The 24018-nt window shown below is 47.0% G+C and overlaps 1 protein-coding gene across 4 annotated transcripts in view; it reads left to right on the top strand.

Moving 5' to 3' along the window:
- KCNU1 (potassium calcium-activated channel subfamily U member 1) overlaps positions 1–23662 on the top strand; it is an 81798-nt gene extending 58136 nt beyond the window's left edge. For 2 of the 4 annotated variants that reach the window (XM_075910804.2, XM_089773803.1), the window contains exons 22-26: positions 931–1108; positions 10902–10979; positions 14344–14483; positions 20436–20630; positions 22700–23662. In XM_075910804.2, the coding sequence (XP_075766919.2) occupies positions 931–1108; positions 10902–10979; positions 14344–14483; positions 20436–20630; positions 22700–22819 (711 nt within the window). In that variant the 3' untranslated portion in view covers positions 22820–23662. Of the gene's footprint in view, positions 1–930; positions 1109–10901; positions 10980–14343; positions 14484–20435; positions 20631–22699 lie in introns of those variants that run through there. The other 2 variants (XM_089773802.1, XM_089773804.1) reach the window with 2 other exon arrangements.
- The last annotated feature ends 356 nt before the right edge of the window (positions 23663–24018 follow it).

Genomic DNA, 24018 nt, shown 5'->3' with positions numbered 1-24018 from the left:
TCTAGACTGCAAGCCTCTTTCGAAAGAGGCTTTTTCGAAAGATACTTTTGAAAAAGCCTCTTTCGAAAAAGAGCGTCTAGACTGCAAGCGGAACTTTCGAAAAAGCAAGCCGCTTTTTCGAAAGGCAGTCTGGATGCTCTCTTTTGAAAAACCCCTGTTTGCATTCAAGAACGCCTTTTTTCAAAAGAGCACTTTCAAAAAAAGGCGTTCTTCCTCGTAAAATGAGGTTTACCACCGTCAAAAGAAAAGCCGTGTTCTTTCTATTTAATTTCGAAAGAACGCGGCTGCAGTCTAGACGCAGGTGAAGTTTTTTCGGAAAAAGGCTACTTTTTCGGAAAAAACCCCTGAGTCTGGACACAGCCTTCCAGAAAAGCTTCTTCCAAAAGAAGCCTGAAGTCTAAACATAGCCTCGTTTTCATCTCATCTGTCTATGTTTTAGACAATTTTAAAAATCAAGATGTTTTTAGTGCCCATGTACAACCCTCCAAATATGATGCTTTTCCCTTATGATGAGAATTTGCTTCTTTTGTCGTCTGCTGGGTTTGGCAATTCTGTCTTCTCATCAGGGGATGGAAAATCGGTTGAGATTCAACAGGGACTTAACGGAGCTTCTGCCTCAAGCTTAAACCTGAACTTTCTTGGCAAATTTTCCCTTCTTCAAAGTTTGTTTTCTTTTATGGGTGCCTCTGTACAGTCTGGTTTCCTGCAGAAGCCCTGGGAACCAACTCCCCACAAGAAGTCGGAAAGTATCCAAAATTTCACAAGAGAAGCCCAAAGCTTTTGTGGTTTCTACGTCTGGATCTTTGCTGAGGAGAGGAGCGCTGGAGACGTTTCTGAAATGGTCTTCCTTTAACTGAACCAAACCTATGGCCCTTTAACGTTCACCCTTCTCTGGCTCTCACACTCAAACTCTCTGTCGTTTTTCACCAGGGCAGCGCACTCTCTAGTGCAGACCTGACCGCGGTGAATATAAGGGATTGCACCATGTGTACCATCCTGTCTTCTGACCTAAGGACTTCCACTAATCCAACTCTGATGGACACCGAAAGCATTTTAGCGACTCTTAACATCCAGTCCATGCAGTTTACTAGCGGTTCGGCTTCTGGAGGTAAGAGCTTCACAGGGATGCTCGTGAGCATCTTGATGTGCAGAAGCAGGGGATATACAATGCTCTCCCCTCTCTCGAGAAGTGGCATTAGCAGAGGAATCCTGGAGTTTAGTTCTGCGCACACCTTGGCAGAGGACAAATTGAATCTGATCTTTCATGGAGAGTGGACAACACCATCCAGGAGGGTTGTATCCGATTTGGTCATCAATTTTGAGGTTTTCAAGGTCCCACCAGCAGGCCCAAAGACAGGGGTGGTGCAAAGAGAGCAAGTGACCCAAAGGCCGGCGATTCAAAAGGGCCCCAGGCTCCTGATCGCTGGTGCCGCTACTGCAGCCGCGGTGGCAGCCGGAGCCCAGCACGGCATCCTCCGGGTGGCTCTGAGGTCTGGTTGGGGGGTGGGAATGGCATGGTGCACTTCAGGCAGCACCGTGGTCTGGTTGCCTCTAGCCTGGCCCCTTTTGGAAGCATGAAGCCATGCCCTGTGCCTTGTCCAAGGGCTGGTAGGTATGTAGCATCCCTGCCCACCAGTAGGATCCCAGAATCCTAGGGCTGGAAGAGACCTCAGAAGTCATCAAGTCCAGGGGCGGCCTGTGAGCCTAGACAGACTCGGTGGTCGCCTAGGGTGCCGCCGGCCCGGGGCGCCCAATGATGACGTCACAGGGTGCCCGGGTGCCCGATGATTACGTCACAGCCATTGACGGCCATGCAGACAGGGACGCCGATCGCGCCTTCCGCCTGGAGCGCCAGCTGCCACAGCCGGCTTCAGGCTGCTCCTGAACAAGTCCAACCCCCTGCCCAATGCAGGACCAACCCCAACTCAATCATCCCAGCCAGGGCTTTGTCAAGCTGGGACTTCAAAACCTCAGGGATGGAGATTCTGCCCCCTTCCTAGAAAACCCATCCCAGCGCTTCCCCACTCTCTGAGGGAAATCGTTTGTCCTAAAATCCAACCTGGACCTCCCCCACTGCAACTTGAGACCTTTGCTCCTCAATCTGCCATTTGCCACCACTGAGACCAGCCTCTCTGGAACCTCCCTTCAGGAAGTTGAAGGCTGCTCTCAACCCCCCCTCACTCTTCTCTTCCGCAGACTAAACAGACCCAAATCCCTCTGCCTTTCCTCATACATCATGCACTCCAGGGCCCTCATCATTTTTGTTGCCCTCCGCTGGACTTTCTCCAGCGATGGACTGCACGTGGAAACTCTTGCTACAATCCCTGCCCTGCTTGTCCAACTGGAAAAAGTTTTTAAAGACAAGGCTGCCTCGGCTCTCTGTCTGCTTCAGTACTGGTGTCAGGTTGGTAGAAATCAGGGGATACAAGGGGGCAGCTCCCACCATCTTGTAGCTTTGAGATGAGGGGCAGCAAGTAGGAGTAACCCCTTGGCAAGGGGCCAGTAGAGCCAGGAAGCCGGTTACTCTCACCAATGAGAAGAAACAGTGAGAAGCGTGTTTTGGGAGATATACCCGCTACCACTGCCAGGAACAACCGTAGGGGCCTGGGTGTTCCTCAGGCCATCTTCGGTTGCTAGGAAACCTCTGTCCTAAAATAACTGGGGGGAAAAATTGAAATACAGAGAAAGCTTAAGTAATGAGGTGAGTCCAGGAATTGGGGGGGGAGACTTTTTTGCTTGATAAGCAGGTGTTTCATTGGATAGAAAACTAATGGGTCGATGAGACCTGTTCTCCACGTTCTCAGAGAACCACCCAGGGTGCCCGAGCAAAACACGACTGAGTCACATCGAAAAATGTTATGAGGAATCTGTGTCTGTCTGTCTCTCTCCACCACCCCCTGGACACGGCCCGCTCACAGCTCTGATACTTGGCCAATCCCTCCCAAAGATAAATACCCCCGTAACTCTTGCCAGTTCACAGCAATACTTTGGGTTACCACCCTCTGAGGATGGGTAACGGAGGGGAAAGGGGAGGGATCCATACTTCCTGCTGAAGCTTTAGTAGCTCCTGTTTCGAGTGGAGCTAATGGCCAGGACTAGAGGGCACACAGATGTGTGTGTTTCCCCACAGCGGGTGGGGCAGGTGAACCCTGCTGTTTTCAGCTAACCAGCGGTGGTGACACAGAACTGCCAGGGAAACAACACGACTCCAGTCCAGCCGAATATTTATTGCATCTCTCTTCCTCCCTTCATTTGGCAAAGCAGCCAAGATTTGTCCTCCTCTGGGGAAAGGAGAAGTATTAATTAACGGAGAATGGGTCGAGAAATATATGGCTCTCCTAAGTGTTTTCCCCGCACTTTATTGTCATTCACCAGGCTTTTAAAACAATGGCTGGGCTGGAGAAAAAATTAGAGTAAGGCAGCGACACATTTTTAAACAATACCTTGAAAAAACAACATCAATATACGAGTAGCCCAGCAGAATTACAAGACCCTCCTTTCTCACACCAGGTCTCCTTCTAGCAATTCTGTGGGGAGAAGCACAGATGACAAGATGATTTGTTTTATGGAAGCAGAGTATGTAGAATCCAATGCCTCTGGTTTCCTCATTCATTGAAATGACCCAGAGGGACGGAGAAAAAAAATCGTATGTCATGGGCAATGGAAAAGCCCAGTCAGCCCCACTGTAGGAGATGCAGGGACACTGACCAGACGATGAGGAATCAAAGGGTATGTCTACACTACCACCCTAGTTCGAACTAGGGTGGTTAGTGTAGGCAACCGGAGTTGCAAATGAAGCCCGGGATTTGAATTTCCCGGGCTTCATTTGCATGTTGCCGGGCGCCGCCATTTTTAAATGTCCGCTAGTTCGGACTCCATGCCCGCGGCTACATGCGGCACGAACTAGGTAGTTCAGATTAGTGGAACGAGGTGTACCGGTAGTTCGGAATAGGAAGCCTAATCCGAACTACCTAGTTCGTGCCGCGTGTAGCCGCGGGCACGGAGTCCGAACTAGCGGACATTTAAAAATGGCGGCGCCCGGCAACATGCAAATGAAGCCCGGGAAATTCATATCCCGGGCATCATTTGCAACTCCGGCTGCCTACATTAACCACCCTAGTTCGAACTAGGGTGGTAGTGTAGACATACCCAGATTGCTTCGCTGGAGAAGGAAAAATGGCAACAAAAAAAAAAGACTAGTAGTTAGAGCATCAGAGTGAGAGCCAGGCATGTCTACACTGCAGGGCAAAAGTCAAATTAAGCTACACCACTGCAGCTACGTCAATTGCGTAGCTGTAGTCAAAATCGCTTAATTCGGCTTTTGGTGCGGTCTACACAGCAGGAAGTCAAAGGAAGAGCCCTCTTCCTTTGACTTCCGTTACTCCTCGTACAAGGAGGGTTACAGGAAGCAGAGTAAGAAGTCCTCCAGCTCGACATTATTATGAAATAATGGCTTTCTGTGTAGACGCGCGCTGTGTTATTTTGGAATAACGTCGATTATTTCAAAATAACGTTGCTGTGTAGACATGCACCTAGACTCTGTTTCAATGAAGGAGTCTAGTGTACTGGTTGGAGATGGGATGACTGATTAAAAATCAAGGGTTCTCTTTCTGACTCATGAACAGAGTGTTGCCTAGTGGTTAGAGCAAGGAACTGCGAGTCAGGGCTTCTGAATTCAGGAAGAAGCGGTGTCTACAATGTAGAGCAAGAATCTTGGCAGTAGGTCTGTTCTTATCCTTACCACTGACCTGCTGTGTGCCCTTGGGCCACAACCTAGCCAATCTGCAGCCCAGTTTTATACCTTTGGGCTGTGTCTAGACTGGCAAGTTTTTCCGGAAAATCATCTGCTTTTCTGGAAAAACTTGCCAGCTGCCTACACTGGCCACTTGAATTTCCGCAAAAGCACTGATGATCTCATGTAAGATTGTCAGTGCTTTTGCGGAAATACTATGCTGCTCCCGTTCGGGCAAAAGTCTTTTTCCGAAAGACTTTTGCGCAAAAGGGCCAGTGTAGACAGCAGAGATTTCTTTTCTGCAAAAAAGCCCCGATCGCGAAAATGGCGATCGTGGCTTTTTTGTGGAAAAGCACATCTAGATTGGCCATGGACACTTTTCCGCAAAAAGTGCTTTTGCGGAAAAGCATCCTGCCAATCTAGATGCGCTTTTCCAAAAATGCTTTTAACGGAAAAACTTTTCCGTTAAAAGCATTTCCGGGGAGATCATACCAGTGTAGACGTAGCCTTGTAGTAATAGGCACAGGAGTGTTGTGAAGCCGAATTAATTAAAGTTTGCAGCGTGCTTTGAGATCTTCGGCCCGAAGGGCAAAGTGGAAATGGAAATTAGTCTTGTTTCTATTACTCCCGACTGTGATCAGGGTTGGTTTGTTTGTTTTCTAAAAGAATGATTTGAATAAAAGGAAAGAGCTTCTGTCCCCCGCCACTCTAACTGCTTGGACATCTTCTGGCGAAAGCCAGCGTTCCTCCATACGGTCCCTCTTGCTGCATTCTAGGTTTGTCACACAGGTATTTATAAGGTGCCTCTGAACTCACTTTTTAGTGAGTGCTGGATCCCTACTCCAATCCCAGTCTCATAAGTCCTGGGCTACTCCATTAAGGCCATTTCTCAGATTTACACTGTTTTCTGGGGACAGAAAAGTCGTCTTCACTTACAGGACATGCTCATCAGTAAATAAAGATAAATTTGCGAATAAGGCTACAACACCAGCATTTCCTCTTCCCCGAGCCAGCCAGTAAATCTGTTTAGCAAGTCACCTTCTGAGTACAAATCAGCTCTTTCCTCTTTCTAGGTTCATTCATGTTAAAATAACCAGCCCCCTTTCTTTGCAGCTGTCATTATTTATAATTACGGGCCCAGAGCCTGGAAGTCTAGGTCCACGTGTAGGAAGCCCCTGCCGATCCAACCAAAGCTTGAACCCATATTTTACATGCCTCTGGGGCTTTTCATAGGAAGATCTCAAAACCATCTTACAAACATGCAGCTCTTGGGAAGAAGTAAATTATCATTACACCCTTTTTGCACATGGATAAATCAAGTCCCAGCAAGTGCATGTGGTGAGCCAGGAGGTTTTGAACAAAAGTGGTGAGAAGTTGGAGTAGAATCCAGGTGTTTCAGCTCCTATTTCAACAACCACTTGATTCACTTTTTCCTCTGCTGCCTATCAATGTAATTGGGCCAGATTCTTGTGTTATGTAAGTGAAGGACTATATAACATTTCCTTATTCTATTTTCCCATGCCATTCATGATTTTCTAGATTTCTAACATCCCCCCACCCTCTAGTGAAGCTGAAAAGTCCCCATCTTGTTAATCTCTCTTAGAAGGGTCTTTTTTTAGATGGGGTGACCAGATCTGCGTGCAGTATTCAAGAGGTGGGCATAGCATGACTCTCTATAGAGGCAATATGATATTTTCTGTCTTATTATCTATTCATTTCCTAATAATTCCCAATATTCTGTTCACTTTTTAGTTTTTAGATGGCTACTGCACACTGAGCGGGTGTTTTCAGGAAACTAGCCACAATGATTCCAAGATCTCTTCCTTGAGTGGGAACAGCTATTTTAGACCCCAGCATTGTTGTATGAATAGCTGGGATTATATTTTGCCATGGGCATGACTTTGCATTTCTCAACACTGAATTGCAGCTGCCCTTGTGTTGCCCAGTCACCCAGTGTTGTGAGATCCCTTTGCCACGATTTGCAGTCAGCTTTGGCTTTCTCCATGTTGAGTAATTGTGGTGTCTGCACATTTTGCCACCTCACTGTCTCGCCCTTTTTCAAGACCATTGATCAGTTTCACAGTCCTGGTCCAAATGCAGATCTCAACAGCACATCAATCATTCCCACTCCTCTCCCCCCCCCCCCCTTATCTTTTAAGGGGAGCACCCAGCAATGTTTTCATGATGATTTTAATCACCCGCCTCCTTCTTTTTTACAACAAACTCCCAGCCCCAAAGGTAAACCTGGCAGCAGCTCAAACTCTACTGCAATTAACAGCTGCCTCTGGAGCCAGGGCCTGTAGCTTTAAGCAGACCTCAAGTATGAAATCCAGGGGTTGAAACTTTAGGGGGGGGTCTACTGCCCCCCATAGCACCCTTGTTTTGTGGGCTGCATTGTCAGGCACTTTTTTCCCCCTGTGCATTGTGTGGACGTTATGGAGCCCAGTAACCTGGCATTATGGCTCATGGTGCTGTTCCTGCGATTCTCTAGGCACTTAAGAGTTAGGTGCTGCCATGGAGCCTTCTCAGCTGCTTTTGAAATTCCCAGGAGGTGCCAATTTTCAGGCTTAGATCCCTAAATACCTTTGAACACCTGGCCCCAAGGGCAGATTACAATTGATCCTTCCTGCCTCTATGACTGCTCCAGCAGGGGCTCTGTGTGTGGTAGGACAGGAGGCTAAAAGTCTCCTGCAATACAGGGAGCAGCCCTGCTGCTGAGCTGAGCCCAGGTGGCACTAATGGAGGGGAAGGCCTCGGGATGAGACAGCTGAGCCTGCTGAGGTCAGCTGATGACTCAGCTATAAATAAGGCCGGGAGGGGCTCTGCTCTGTGTCTCTATTTTGAGAAGGGGGGAGGGATAAAAGCAAGGGAGCAGACTTGAGCCAAGCCAAAGCAGAGGAGAAAGAGAGCACAGAGCCAGAGACTGCCCAATACACCCAGCTCAGCAGGGGTGAGGCTAGCAAAGCTATTTATGCCAGGGCTCTGTCTCAAAAGGTCCCTGCTCTCAGGCACTCAGGCACATGCAAATAGATTTTGTGGGAACCAAGCTTGTGCGTAGAGTGAAAGAGGCACCTGGCCTTGAATAGGGAAACTTGCACCAGGGTATACAATTGCTCTGCTGCAAACCCCTAATAGAGCCTCCCTCTTTTCTTTCATAAGGCTTTGGGGGAAGGAGTGGGTGCACTGAGAGTCAACTCTTTGCATAGTTGGCGACTTGAATGGGTGGAGGAGGTGCCCAGAGCACAGGATAGACATCCATCCATCCTTATATTTTTGGAAACCAGAGATAAAAAAAAAGCAATTCCCTGTAGAAGCCCATCACGGCTTGTGCTGTTGCAAGCCACCCTAGTACCTCATTGGCAGTGAATTGCACCAGACCACAGCAGCTCCTTTTGCACCAGTGCAGCACAGCTGCACGGGGGGTTTACACTGGTGCAGCCTTAAGATCATCACAAGACAAAAAAACAAACAAAAACCTCCCAGTGGAGACCGAGCCCGACTGGTCCCAGAATTGGGACTGGGGAGCAAACTTGTAAACTAACTCAGGAGCCAGAACTGAAGCAAGGGAAGGGGAACTGATAAATAGTCCAAAGAGTCCTTCTGAACTAAGTGAGATTGCAGCACAAAACATGACCACTGGGTCCCTGCTTTAGGGTCTGTGGGGTTCATACCAGAGATCCAGTGACTGATGGAGACCTGCTCTTGATAGCACCCAGACTGATCCTAGGAATCAGGAGCAGAAAGCATTGGCTGACAGTCACTTGGTCTGGGAAATAAGAGAGAGGATGGACTAGGAAGGTCTTTAACATCCTAATAAGCTGAGCAGCTAGCAAATCCAGATGGGACAGATGTAAATGCCTGGTTATGAAACAGCTGACCTGGTTTAAAAACAGAATTAAGACCTGGACTTTGCTGTGCAATTTGTATCAGTTGCTGATGGACCTTTCAATTACTTGGCTTGCCATCAAGTCACCTGCCTAATCCTGATTCTCCATCACTTTAAACTTTGCACCTTGTAAATAAAATCTCCTCCTGCCCCATTCTATGCCCCCAACCTTGCAAAAGTTGGATGTGGGTCATGACTTAATGCAGAAGTCCTCACTTCCTTGAAAAGTGAAGTTAACATTGCAGCTACCTGGTCTGAGCTTGAGGATTTGTAACTACGCTTCAACCAGTGTTTCTTGTGGGTTTGGCTTTCATCATGAACATGTAGCAGAGCTCCATCCGAGCCTAGCCCAACTCTCCCACACATTACCTGTCCCAAGGAGTATGCAACAGGAAAATTCTTAGTGGAGCAAGACCCTCCCATGGAAGTAAATTGTATTAATACCTGCAACTTATTAGGGTCAGCTGAAACGCCAAGGACTTCTAGTCTTTCCCACAGAAAATGTTGGGTTTTCCAGTAATGCTGTAATTATCACTCTGTCATGTCACGACGAGAACAGGTTGGCAAACCTAGGTACTGAACTAAATAATCTGTGGCATAATCTAAATATATAACAGTAATTAAGTCTGACAACTTAATACGCTATTGAAATTCAAATGTACAGTAGTAATCTACAATTAAGTAATCTTTTGTAATAGCACCCTGCCAGTGTGTAAAATTTCAGGTACAGAGCAGTGTACCGTTTGGTAGCAAAAATATTGACATAAGGAAAATGTATCCAGGCAATGATCTGACATACATTCAAATCAGCTGCTGCAGTACGGGGAAAGGTGGAATAAAGGAAATAATTCATTTTCAGGCATTTAGTTGATGTCACCAGCAGATGTTCAGAAATGCCAATGCACGCCCAGGAGGTGTTTTCGATGCTGCATGAAGAGTGCTTCTGTGCTCCACATTTCAAATGTCTTTTGGCAGTTTTGTCACCTGAATTTAGGAATTGTCACACTAGATTAGACCTGTGGCCTAGCTACCACCATATCAGTGTTGAGTCAGAGGGGAGGTTTGATGCATTTTACTTCCAGACCCAGAGAATACGTCTGTTCTCCCTGTTTTTCAGCCACTTTATATAGGGTTTGTTAGACTATCTAATGCACACTCTGATTGAGACAAGATCCTGCTTTGTACGGAGTCCCTAGCATAACATGGATTCTGCCATCTTTCCTGTCAATAATGCCTTACTCAGTGAATAGTCACCTACTCAGATATTACAGTGACGGGCACTCAAATAAGCACTTAGATGTTGATTGATAGAACATAAGTAAGGGAGATGGACTCAGACCTTATCAAAACAAGAGATGGGGAAAGCAGACAATCTGGTGCAGGCTCTGAAAGCTGTCTTTAAATAAAATGGGTCTGGTTTTCTTCTCATTTCCAGTGATGTAAGTCAGAGAGAACTCCATGAAGGCTCCCATGTGGACGCTACACAGAAGATCAATACTGCAGCAGTCAATCTTCCAGGGTTCGATTTAGGGAGTCTAGTGAAGACCCGCTAAATCAAACTCAGAGGGCACCCCCGTCAGTGCTGGTACTCCTGCAAGCCAATGGCTGTATGTGCTCCCCTCAGCCTTCCGGTGTGTGGATGGTGTAAAAACATGATTTCAGATACGTCGACTCCAGCTGCGTAATTAACGTCACTGGAGTTGCATCTTTTAAGTCGTCTTTCCCCTTTAGTGTGGACCTGGCCCCAGAGAGGGTAAAGTCAGAGGAGAATCAGGAGCAATGATTTCCAGAAGGCCTTAGAAGATCTCTCTTAAATCACCGACTTGAATCTTGAGTTGCAAGACACAGGCCTTTTTGCTTTCCCCTTCACTTTTGCGGTGCATATGCAATCCATTTATTTACAGCCTTCCTTAAGTGGAAAAAAAAAAAAAACCCTTGGAGTGCAAATTGGCTTACTAGGGGTTTTGTACCTAACAACACTATTACCAGCCCCGCTGCTCCGCAGAGGGTAATTATATTTTAGTTATGATGTCAATAAGCAGCTCCCAGGAGAGCTGTTCTTTTTTAATCCTTTGAAACTCTGAGTGAATAAAATGCACCTTGGAAAACCAAAGCCAGGCAAGAAACTTTATATGTGCAGGAAGTGCTTTGGAATTTTTACATGACAATGCAATTTAAAAAAAATTTAAGGCTCAGGTAAGGGGCTCTCTGCCCCTGTCAGTCTCTGAACCATTGCAGGTCCTACTTTTACCCTTCCCATGTTGTTGTTGATTCTTTCTGCAGAGGCAGCTGTCCGAGGGAGAACGCCGGAGAATGAATCAGTGCCGAGTTATAAAAGGATCCCCGTCATCACGGAGCTGAGTAAGTTATTCTCTGGAAACACATTTCACAGAGGCGATAGGCATGCTGCATTATTTATTTACCCCGGGCCTCTTTAAAATTCACAGACTGAAAACAACAAGCGCTGCATGTCCAAGGAGCATTAAAAGGGTCGACATCAATGTTAATTTGGTGGCTTTGAAGAAGTCGGAGGGGGTGGGGGGTGAATCTATAAGAGACTGTTACAAAATCCCCGGTGTGTTGTGAGTCTGAGAGAAACAAGATGACCTTGTGGCTCTGCGACTGACCTGCACCTCAAGAGAGATATGTTCGATTCCTGGTTCTGCCACAGACTCACTCTGGGACTTGGGCACATCACTTAATTTTTCTCTGCCTCAGTTCCCCATATGTAAAATTAGGGCTATTCATACTTCGTTTTCCTTGTACAACTCTGTCACCAATAGGCCTCAGGCCACTCTCCAGAAAGCCAGTCCCTGTACCAAAGAGCCTGCAGTCCAAGTACCACCTGCCTTTCAGGGACGGGCTGCGGAGCTCACTCACAATGACTGTGAGGGATTCAGCCACTCCTGTGATGGGGTCCCTGCACGTGTGGAGACACGGGAGAGCTCAGGGCATTGTAGTAGCCAGCTCAGCGGAGGCATCTGTGCATCACATCCCGCATTGTTCAGCCACTCTGGATTCCATTCATTACACAGACAGCCCACCACCCTCTTTCCTGCTCCTTGTGGCTGTCTTACCTTCATCCCCCGGTGATGACGTACTAAATCCATTAATTACACACCTGTGCAGTGATTAACCGATTATGAGAAACCAAACAGGCAGTGGTAGAAATGTAGCCGTGTTAGTCTGGTGCAGGACTGTGTAGCAAAACAAAAACCAGGACATTGTCTCAACGACTTGATTACCTGCATCCTGCTTCAAACACCTTTCAAGACTTCACTTCAAAGAGAATCCTCTGAACTGTCATTCATGCTTAAATTCGACACTTTACACTCAAATTTGAATAAAGACGCTAATTACCTTACCCATTACAAAGATAGCTTCCCCAATTATCACCTCTAATATCATTAGCTCTCGGACATTTACCTCCCCCTCTTGCCCCCCCTCCATACTCCTTCTGTTCTGAAATTCGATTTGTCCTTTTCATATGTTCATTTTTTTTTATTTGTATCCTTTGGTATATATGGTTGTGACAATTTTCTTCCACTATTTGATCTGAGGAAGTGGGTCTGGCCCACGAAAGCTCATCACCTAAACCATCTTGTTAGTCTTTAAAGTGCTACACAGTCCTGTTTTTTATTCCAACAGGCAGTGTGACCCCCACAGCGGTAGGGCTGGCTGCTCGGCTCCTGGGGGCAGATGTTGAGTTCCACTCAGAGTGCTGACACGAGGCACATTTGCATCGTGTGGCGCTGAGCGTTATGCCCGGACCCTGGTTCCTTCGTCTTTGGCAATGGGAACTGAGTGCTCCGGGTCAGGCTTGGTTGGTTGGTCTGAGGTTTGACAATAATGTTATTTTATTGATTGGTTGGTTCTCTTATTTCCATGACCCTTTGTGCTTCCCAGATCTGGCTGGCGCAGGAAGTACTGAAAAACTTCAAAGATGGCTGTAGGGGTGTAGCTTGTAACCTAGTAGTTATTGTAGTTGGAGGGACAATCATAGAATCAGAGAACTGGAAGAGACTGTGAGAGGCCATCATGTCCCATCCCCTGGCCTCGCGGCAGGACCAAGCACCACCTAGACCATCCAATCATAGAATCATAGAGCTGGAAGAGACCTTAGAAGGTCATCAAGTCCAGCCCCCTGCTCTAGGCAGGACCAATCCCAACTAAATCAACCCGGCCAGGGCCTTGTCAAGCCGAGACTTAAACACCTCTAGGGATGGAGACTCCACTACTTCCCTAGGTAGACAGCCGTGTATCTAATCTGCTCTTAGAACACTAGAACTGGAAGGGACCTCGAGAGGTCATCAAGCCCAATTTCCTACTCTCACGCAGGACCAAGCACCATCTAGACCATCCCTGATAGATGTCTACCTAATCTGCTCTTCAATATCTCCAGTGATGGAGATTCCACAACCTCCTTGGCAATTTATTCCAGTGTTTAACCATCCTGATAGTTAGTAAGTTTTTCCTAATGTCCAACCTAAACCTCACTGGCTGCAATTTAAGCCCGTTGCTTCTTGTCCTGTCATCAGAGGTTAAGAAGAATAATTTTCTCCCTTCTCTTTGTAACAACCTTTTAGGGGGTTGAAAACTGTTATCGTGTCTCCTTTCTGTCATCTCTTTTCTAAACTAAACAAATCCAATTATTTCAATTTTCCCTCCTAACTCATGTTTTCTTGATCTTGAATCATTTTTGCTGCTCTTCTCTGGACCCTCTCCAATTTGTCCCCATCTTTCCTGAAATGTGGTGCCCAGAACTGAGTACTCATCCGTGACTGGGATTCCTAGCCAATACTGCAGTAAAAATAATACGCAGATAATAACACGTGCCCCTACCAGCATCTCAGACATATGGGCCACTCGGACACCTGGATTTCCTGTAGTCATGTGTTGATATTTGCTCAGCACCTCAGAATGTATTGTGAGCTGCCTGTTGTGATACTGCCCTGCCGAGGAGAAAACGTACTGCTGAGCTGACCGTTTCAGACCGGCAATGGACTGTCAGGGTGCCAAGTCTCTGTTCAGTGGCCTAGAATAGAATAGGAATCTGCCGGCTCGGGCAAGGGAGGAAGGCAAATGCTCTCATGACCCAGAGACCCACACAAAAGCTGGGGGCTTTCTTTTGATGGACGACCTCTAACAAACTGTCCCGTGCCTAGACTCCCCACCCCGTTCCAGTGAAGCGTTTATGGCAGGGCCTTCAAGTTAGCACAAAGGCTTTGTTGGATCAAGTCTGTGGTCACTTCTGGTCACTGCTGGGTGCCACTTGACAATCTCAGCAATAGGATGCCCGTTACCAATGTTATCCTCTACCAAAGGCAACTTCTGGGTACCAGTCGCACACCACTCAAAACCTGCCCGAAAAAGCATCTTAATATCTTAGACCCTTAATATCTCGGGGTGAAATCTTGGGCCAATGAAAAACCAGGGGAGTTTCAATGTTACTTGCCATGGCGATTGGATTTCATCCTCTCCCTTTTAGTTCCTAAGTCACTTAAGTGCTTTGGGAACCTTTATGCTACATCACTAACGCTTGGGTTCTTCATTAAACATTTCTCCCCCCCTCCCTTCTTCTTAAGCAATAGGATCTGGCTGGTGCAGGAGACAGGACAATGAGCGACATGAGTCCTAATTCTGTTCCCATTCTGCTTCGTAACTACTATGTTTCTGAACTTTCACATTCCTTCTTTGATTGATGGATTGATGCTTCATTCCACAGAGGCTACATCAAATGTGCAGTTCATTGATCAACACACGAGCAGACACTCTCAAACCCCAGGACAGGAGCTGGATCTTACCACCACCTTTCCTAGTGAAACTATATTCTCCGATAGCTTTTTGGATTCTCTCTTGTCCACTGTAAGTACGTCACTGACCTCTAGGACTGGTTGCCTCCTAAACAACCACTCACTAGGGCAGGAACAGTTGATCAAGGCACATAGCAATTGCCACATGGGTTACATCTAACAAGGCTCCCATCCTGTCTCCGCAAACAGCCACCACCAGCTGTTTCAGAGCAAGGCACAAAAAACCCTGCTGTTGGCAGTGGTGGGATGAGTTGGAGGTTGGTTTATGCCCTGGGTTTATAGCTCTTCCAATGCTCTTGTCTATTTTTAATCCTTTTAACTTTTATAGCTCTAGATAGTCTTGCAATCCAGAGAAATGCTTACTCCCTTTTGAATGCTGCTTTTGGCCTTGATACCTTGTGGAACTCATTGCCACAGGAAATGGGAATCCAGAGAACCATGAATTCCAAGACTTCTCATTCAGAGTGCACTGTTACTAGTACTCTCCATTTTGACACTATATAAATACAAATTGCCTGCAGTTAATTTATAGTGTTTTCATAAGAGTTTGTTTTTCTGAGGCTGTGTCCAGACTCAGGGGTTTTTTCGAAAAAAGTAGCCTTTTTTTGAAAAAACTTCCCCTGCGTCCAGACTCAAGCCGCGTTCTTTTGAAATTAATTCGAAAGAACGCGGCTTTTCTTTCGATGGCGGTAAACCTCAATTTACGAGGAAGAACGCCTTCTTTCGAAAGAAGGCGTTCTTCAATGTAAATAGGGCTTCTTCGAAAGAGAGCATCCAGACTCACTGGATGCTTTCTTTCGAAAAAGCAAGCCGCTTTTTCGAAATTTCTCCGTGCAGTCTAGACGCTCTCTTTCGAAAGAGGCTTGCAGTCTAGACATAGCCTGAGAATCCTTACTTGCTGTAAAAGATAGTTGGGAGTCTGATTTTCTTTGACTACAGTTTAGATCAGCTGTAAGTATGAAGGGAAAAGGATTAATTCAAACCATTGCTACCTTTAATGCCACTTGGCCCCTTTGTTGGAAATCACAATAGTAGTGCCAAAAAGAGAATGGCCTAGTAAGACTCAAACTTCTTGCTCATCCCTGGAGGAGGTACCTCCAAGCCTGGCATGCAGAGCCTTCTTGAGCTGAAGTGTGGGGATGTTTGCATGACCACCACCATGCAATAACGGTGGTGGGGCAAACAGAACATTTGATTCTATTGGGATGGCCATCTTGCACCCTCATTGACATTAACTGGGCTGGATTGTGAAGTCAAGAGAAGTTGTCCTGTTGACTTTAGAGGGTTTTGCATCACAGCGGTAGTATATAATCTACAAAGGGATTTAGGTGTACAACTACAGGTTGAATCTCTTTAATCCAGAACTATCTGGTCCGGAAACATCCATCGTCCGGTACGATTCTATTTAGCCAGATGTCCATTTTTCATGGGTGTAGCCAAGTTTCCCACAGTCCCATAAAGTTTGGTTACAGTCACCAGTCCTGTTGTTTAGCTCTAATTTACCCCTAAAAGTCCTCTAACAGCCCAGTAAGCAGTGGAAGTGTTGATAATACTACTAGACAATATTGACCTCCCATGGTCCGGCAAATTCTCTTGGTCGAAACTAGTCCAGTCCCGAGGGTGCTGGATTAGAGATGTTCAGCTTGTATTTCTACATATGTTGCCTCCATCTTGGTCCCTGTGCGATCCAGATGTCTGCAAGTCACACCCGATTAGGACCCTTACAAAAGTGGTGACGTTTTGAACCTGCAAAAATGATTAGCAGTGGCTCTGTGGGACGTGTGTATCTGTACGAGCGTGTTTAGCATGGTACATGGGATGGGGTGAGCAGAGACACCATGGCAGGTCCCCACCTCTGTGATGGTTTCATGTCAGATCGCTGACAGAAGTGAGTGATACTCCTGGTGGTGACAGGGATGACGGAAAGGGTTGGGGCAGCGAAGCCAACGGTTTGTCAGCAAAACAGCCGCTCGATTCGTAATAAGCAACCTCCCAAACTGGCTGCCCTTTAACTGTGCCGCATCCCCTCCCCCACTCCCTTCTGTGCCGCAGTCATGTTACACGTGACTTGCCCGGGATGCAGGTGTAACAAGATCCTGCTTGGGCAGCAGTTTTAGAGACATTGAATAAATACACAGTGAAAATCTTGAAGGGATAATCAGTCCAACAAAAAAAAAAAACGTGTCAAGGCCAGTTATGCTTCCACAAGAAGGTTCCAGTGTTAGGGAAAGTATTATGTTCCTGCGAGTCACTGATATGTCAGTCAGCCTGACTGTAATTAAGGACTGCTGGTGTCAAGTGTAAAAGCAACTGGAGATCTAGCATGACCTGTCTTAAAGGATAAAATTTCATTCTGGCTTCAGATCCCAAGTTAGTCCAGGAATGATCAACACTCAACTCTTATTTTCAGCAGGAGAGCGTCTTTGGTTCAATGCGGCTGGCTCTTACGTGGAGGGGGAAAGGAAAAGAGACATGATTGTTCTTTGGCAGCTTCAGTGTCAGGCAGAGGGCTGGGAAAAGCGAAGCACGGGAACGAGAACAAAGAATAAAGGAAAGCACTCCAGTGAAATATCACCGTCGCTTTCCCATCTTTGTGAAGAGCTGCTGAACGTTCCTGGGTTTTTGAGTTGAGGGGGGGCGTAGCTGTTAGTCTGAAACTTTAAAAACAAGTAGTCCTGCACATCTACATTGCACAGCTATTTCGGGATACCGGAGATATCCCAAAATAGCTACCCCGTGTCTTCACAAGCTGCTCATTATTTCGAAAAATATTTCAAAATAACCGGCGAACTATTTTGCCATCCCAGTAAACCTTGTTGCACAAGAGATAAGGGATGGCTCGAAATGGCACATTATTTCAAAATTTGGTGTAATGTAGATGTGCCAATTTTCAAAATAAGCTATTTCGAAATAGATTCGAAATAAGATACACAATTTGTGTAGAGCAAATTGCGTGTCTTATTTCGAGTTTAGGGCGCTGTGTAGGCGCACCCTTCGAGACTAACCAAAATATATAGGATCATGAGCTTTCATGGGCAAAACCCACTTCCAACTCATCGGAGGAAGTGGCTCGTACCTATGAAAGCTCATGGTAATATATATTTTGGTTAGCCTCTAAGGTGCCACAGGACTACTCGTTGTTGCTAGGGGGTGGGGACTGCCAAAGAGCTGGCTTGTTGTTTTCCTGTAACTGAAAAGGATGGTGCTAGCGAAGCCAGTGTGGGAAAAGCAACTACAGTTGGTTCTGTCAAGTGATACACCCCCTCCCAGAAGTGTGACGCAGAAATGGCTCTCGCGCTAACCTGATACTTGAGGGCTGGGCAGACGAGAGACAGGATGGTCTTGCAGATAAGGCACTGAAAAGAGTCCAATGAACAGCTCTACCGCAGGCTTCCTGCGTGATGGGAGGCAACTCATGCAGGGCCAGATTTGCAAATGCTCAGCCCCTACAACAATTACTCTGGATTCTCCATAATGCTCGTGCCCAGCATGGAGTCAATGGGCCGACTGGCTAACTGTTCAGTCACGTAAGAAAAAAGATCACCGTCTGCCCTGTCCTGTAAAGTGCTTTCCAAGGGAATCCGCTCTGTGCAGGCTGTAACCAAATACCAGCTGGAGAAGTCAGTATTGACTTTCCTCACACGAACATGGCTCCTTCACAGTGAGCTCGGAGCCCCGTGTTACGCACACCGAAACGCGCCTGCGTGAGTATGCTCTTGCACATCTCGCAACTTGTTTTCAAGCTCCTACAGTGTAGCTGAGCAAAGAAAGTACAGAACGAGGGTGACACACAAATCCTATTCATTCGCCCATGTATGCTAACCGAATCCGTTTGATGTCAAAACGTGCACCAACAATATGTGAAACCGCTCAGCGTGCTTTCGTGAAATGTGGGAAATGCTGATTCCTCAGGAGCAGTCTCACTTCAGAATAACCCTGGACCCGTGGACCTATCCCTCCCCCACCCAGGACCCTTACAGAAAAAATCAACAAATGGTCTGGTAGCACTTTATAGACTAACAAAACATGGAGATGGTATCATGAGCTTTCGTGGGCACAGCTGTGCCCAAGAAAGCTCATACCATCTGTATGTTTTGTTAGTCTATAAAGTGCTACCAGACCATTTGTTGTTTTTTTCCTTGTGGAGTTACTTATGTTGTGAAGAGTGTTGTTTCAGAACTTGTGGATCTGAGTTGGTAGCATTTTTTGCCCACTGTGTATTGGTGTAAATGAATCATTCTGTCAGTAGGGTGTTTTGAAAGCTCCAGATGCTAGTTTCATTTTCACCAGGCTTCTTCTAAAACAGAGCACCCGTGTGCCAAAAGTGCCCTGCGTATCTTAAAAAGAAAAGCCACATAATTAAGGCACTGGGCTTGGCATCAGAAGACTTGCGCTTTCTTTCCGTCGCTCACTGACCTCAGTGTGACTTTAGGCAAGTCTTTTCATTACTCCCCTGCCTGTTTTCTGTTTCACCCCTTGTCTGACTTGTCTGTTTGGACCAAGGCTCTCGAACTCACAGCCCGTGGGCCGTCTACGGCCAGAGCATATTTGCAATCCAGCCCAGGAGACCTGGCAGCCTGGGGGGAAAGTCTGAACCCATCACCTAAGTCCCACCCCTACCCGTCACCATCCCAACCAATCCCCTGCATGGCACCCAGTCCCCCCAGGGATACAGCCTCGGGGATTACGAGGGGGACCTAGTGCTGGGAAGTGATCAGGCTTCCCTGCACCCCCCACGGGCTGTGAGTTTGCAACCCCTGATTTAGACTGTAATTAGAGATAGAGGGGAAATTTTCAACTAAGTATTTTTTCATTGGAAAACACAGATTCCTCAAAACCAAAACTTCTCTCAAAAAAGGGTTGTTTTCAAATTAATTTCTTGTTTTGAAAAACCTTTGAAAAAAGAATTTTCCAAATTTTCCCATGGGCTCCCTTTTTGACATTTCTTAAGTAAAAAGTTCCATTTTTTTGGCTCCAAACAACTTTTTCTTTAGACATTTTTTTAAGATCATTTAAATGCAACAAGCATTTAAGCAAATAAAAAAGCTCCTAATCAAGATGAAACATTTTCTGTTGACCCAGTTCAATTTTGCCCATCCCTCCTTCCCATTTCTGGTTCATTCAGCTGGTTTCATTTTTGGTCATGATTCAGTGAATTTCTCATCTAATTTTTCTGGGATGGGGAAAGGAGGAGAGAAGTCTCCTTTTGGGTGCGTCTATACTGCACCATGGGTCGAAGTAAGATACTCAATTTGAGCTATGCAGATTTTGTATCTTCTTTTGATGTGACTTCAAAATCGCTTAGTTTGAAATTTGGTGCTGTCTGCACATTACTTATTTCAAAATAAATCACTATTCCAAAATGTCCCTTACTCCTTGTGCAATGAGGTTTACAGGGACGTCAGAATAGTGAGCCTGTTATATTTCGAAATAACGGGCTCGCTCAAAAGACACAGAGTAGCTGTTTAGGGATACCTCCAGTATCCCGAAATAGCACTGGTGTGTAGACGTAGACTTTCTGACCAGGTCCAGTGTAAACACTGGAGCATTTGCTGTGGAGAATAATCCTGCGCCCAGAGCCGCACTAAGCGGTGGGCTAGCTGGGCAGCTGCCCAGGGCGCCAACCTACGGGGGGGGCGCTCGGCTCCCGGCGGGCTGCAGTGGCCGCCCAGGGCGGGAGCCGTGTTAATCCGTGCAGCACCGGCCAGCAGCGCCCTTCCCCCGCGGCCGCAGGGCCCTGCACAGCCAGGCGCAGCCCAACCCAGGCAGCATATACGCATGTGTCCGCCCATGCACCCCGGGGGGGACCCGTGCATGCACCGTGCGCCCGGAGGCGGGGCTGCGAGCCTGGGCCGCAGGGCACCAAAATGGCTCGGGCCAACCCTGCCTGCTCCGTACTAGAGGTGATCCATAGTTCAGTGCCTTCTTAAAGTGACAGGGTGATTGCTTTTGTCAGCCTGATACAAACTGGCCGTTTTCCTGTCTGCTTGGCCTTCCTTTCCAGACCTACCGTAACCATCACATCTTGGCTCTGCTCCAGACTCTGGTGACGGGTGGGACAAGCCCGGAATTGGAGGAACAGCTGGCAGAGAAGAATATGCTGAGTGGCAATTTCAACAACATAGGCTTCGTGGCACCCAGAGGAAGGTGCAAACTCGGCCTTCTGCCCCTGTCCAACAGACTGTTAATGGACTCCCAGGTGAGTTATTGCCGGATCTTGGGAGTGGAGCCCTCTGTGGGCTTGGCCATGACTTCACGCTCGTGTCGGTTTGAAGTAACTCCCCGCAAGTCAATGGAAACCCAGTACTGAGTTGGGTCCCAGATTACTGTTCAGTGCAGCAGTGTAAACAGATTAAACTGGTGTGTGTGTGGAAGGGGAGGGGTTGTTGGTCTCTAAGGTACCACAGGACTACGTCCATGGTGCTGCCGTGAGGGCAGGGGACTGGACTCGATGACCTCTCGAGGTCCCTTCCAGTCCTAGTGTTCTACTCGTTCTTTTTTAGATTAAACCATGTATGTGGCTTGTTATAGAATCACAAGGTGGGCTGAGTCCAACCCCCTGCCCAAGGCAGGACCAACCCCAACTCAATCATCCCAGCCAGGGCTTTGTCAAGCCGGGACTTAAACACCTCTAGGGATGGAGATTTAACTCCCTCCCCAGAGAACCCATTCCTTGTCCTATATCTCAGTGTTTTAAGGGGTAAATATTCCATGAGCTCACACTGAAAAGCGAGTTGGTCAACAAGTGCAGTCAATAAATACCTCCTCCCTTATCCAACCTCATCACCTACTGCAGTCTGACGCCAGCTCCCATTACTGCTTGGCAACAGGTGGTCGGATCCTCAGCTGGCTGTCAACTGTCCAGTTCACATCAGCCAAAGACCTGCTCCAGAACCACTAAGATGCAAGGGCTCTTGGTCTGGACCACGCCTGCGCAACGGAATAAATCGCTCTGCTTCTTCAGCCTTTTGTATTAAGTCATGTGCACACAAGTGCAAAGTGTCCTGAGGGTTACACAGCCACGCAATGAAACAAGCACCATTTCCACTCCTGTGACACAACGTTGCTAACCCAAGAAATAGCTCAGGCTCACAGTGAGGTGGGATCAAGACTCAAATTCAGATGCTCATGGGACTGCCCTAATAGAGCACATCATAGAATGCTAGAACTGGAGGGGGACCACGAGAGGTCGTCAAGTCCCATCCCTCGGTAGGACCAAGCACCATCTAGATCATCCCTGACAGGTGTTTGTCCAACTTGCTTTTAAGTATCCCCCATGATGGAGATTCCACACCCTCACGAGGCGGATCGCCGTTCGCAGCCCATAGGAGCAGTGGGACGTGGTGTCCTGCTTTGTACTACTTCCCGCCACTCCCATTAGCTGCGACTGGCAATCTGAGGCCAACCAGAGCTGCGATGGCCCCGATACTTGCAGAGGTGCAGCTAAACATAGCGGCGGGCCGCCAGGGATTAACGCTGAAGGGCCAGCACTTTCTTACTGCCTGCCTCTGCTCTACTGGCTGGTTCTGAAACTCAACCTTTTCCTTGGAGACAGAAGATGAGGTGGCGTATGTAAAATTCAAGTTAATTAAATCTGATCTGAATATATGGCCAAGGGTTTTCAATATCCCCACTTAGTATCCTCACTTAATATACTGGGAGGCTACGTCTACGCTGGCATGATTTTCCGGAAATGCTTTTAACGGAAAAGTTTTCCGTTAAAAGCATTTTCGGAACAGAGCATCTAGATTGGCACTTTTTGCGGAAAAGTGTCCGTGCCAATCTAGACGCGCTTTTCCGCAAAAAAGCCCCGATCGCCATTTTCGCAATCGGGGTTTTTTGCAGAAAACAAATCTCAGCTGTCTACACTGGCCCTTTTGCGCAAAAGTTTTGCACAAAGGGACTTTTGCCTGAATGGGAGCAGCATAGTATTTCCGCAAGAAGCACTGATTTCTTACAGTAGAAAGTCAGTGCTTTTGAGGAAATTCAAGCGGCCAGTGTAGGCAGCTGGCAAGTTTTTCCGGAAAAGCGGCTGATTTTCCGGAAAAACTGGCCAGTCTAGACACAGCCAGAGTGTAAACTCTATGGGGCAAGCTCCTTTTTTAGTCTGTGCTTCTACAGCACCGAGCACTGTAGGTTTCTGGTCCCTGACTGTGGTTCCTCGATACTACAGAAATGCCAATAATAAATTCCACTTATCAACTGTTCTCACCAGAGAGCTGAACAACCCTTCCAGCTGAGCGCACTTTTTTTGTTCTCTCATTGCAGGATACCTTTGGAGCCATTTACTGCAAAGCACTAGATTGGTTTGGAATCCTTTGCTTTGGTCTTCACCGTCTGGAAGAAGAGCCCAATCCATACAAGAATAGGGGAGTGTTCTTCCTTTGAAATTTTGAGATCTCTGTACCTCAATTTGAGCCGAGCAAGAAAGGTCTCCAGAAAGATCAGTTTAATCAATCATGATCATAATGCAGCAATTATTGTAGAGCCGGGCAAGGAGAGACAATCAATTTTTGGGAGTGCTCATGGAAACGAAGGAGTGACAGTATTCTCTAACGACATGCTCTAACAAAACACCTCAGTCTTGACTTGCAGCTCTGATGAGAACCTTCACCTTCAACTAGAGAAGCCCCATCTGTTCCAGTGTTGTATCTCTATGATAATCTAGTCTTGGGTCGCTCCCCAGGTTTGAGTGAAGCTACACACCCTTGTTACGTCTCTGGGTATCCCCTGAACAGAGACCGTTAGATAAAGCTAGCTCTGTGGTTGTTACGGGGCCTACCTAGAGGCCACCATGAGAGATCATAATGCTTGTGACTACTTGCTGCAGTGGGGCAGTTCAAGCTCATAGATCGCATCGATTTTACACTCTGAACAGAGCACAATAATACTCTAATCTGATCTCCAGTAGAACCAAGGCCAGAGAATCGCACTCATTGATTCCTGCAAGGAGCCAAGAATGCTGGTGTAACTAGAGCAATTCTCTTAGAAAGACATCCACTGTAACTTACCCCATCCCTTGGTAATCTCTTCCCATGATCCATTAACTTCACTGTTAGAATAATGTCTCTTGTCCCTAGTTATAAGGAAGGATAGAAGTAGGCCTCTCCGGATGGTACAGTAATTATTCACAAGGACATTTCAGATGCAATTAGACATTGCAAAAAGCTGATGTACTCTATCTCCCCGAAGCATTGCTTAGCAAAGGTGGAAGGAGTTTACAGAGCTGTTGGATTCTCATGTTCTGGTGCTTTTCCAGGTGTGTGATTGCTCGGCCCCCCAGTGACTTCAAGATGCTACCTACGGATCTGCTGTTTTGTGTTGTCCCGTTCAGCACCACAGCAACGATGGATCTGTCCATTTGTGAGGAGGAACTTGCACACCACGGCGGCAGGAGAGCCACACCAACAGCTCCAGAGAGCAGCAAGAACCTAGCCTGTGATGTATTCCCTGGAAATAAAATATAATGTAGTGATTGATTATTAAGACCGCACAGTGAGGTTTCTTGGTCATTGGAACAGGCAGTTTGAAAGGCGTAAACATGGATGTGTGCATCTGTGTGGCTTTTTCCGTAGCACTCACATTAA

The sequence above is a fragment of the Pelodiscus sinensis genome, chromosome 28, assembly GCF_052426305.1.
Source record: "Pelodiscus sinensis isolate ZL-2025 chromosome 28, ASM5242630v1, whole genome shotgun sequence".
Taxonomy (NCBI): domain Eukaryota; kingdom Metazoa; phylum Chordata; order Testudines; family Trionychidae; genus Pelodiscus; species Pelodiscus sinensis.
Note: the sequence above shows the minus strand (reverse complement) of the source record. Positions and strands in the feature narration are given on the sequence as shown.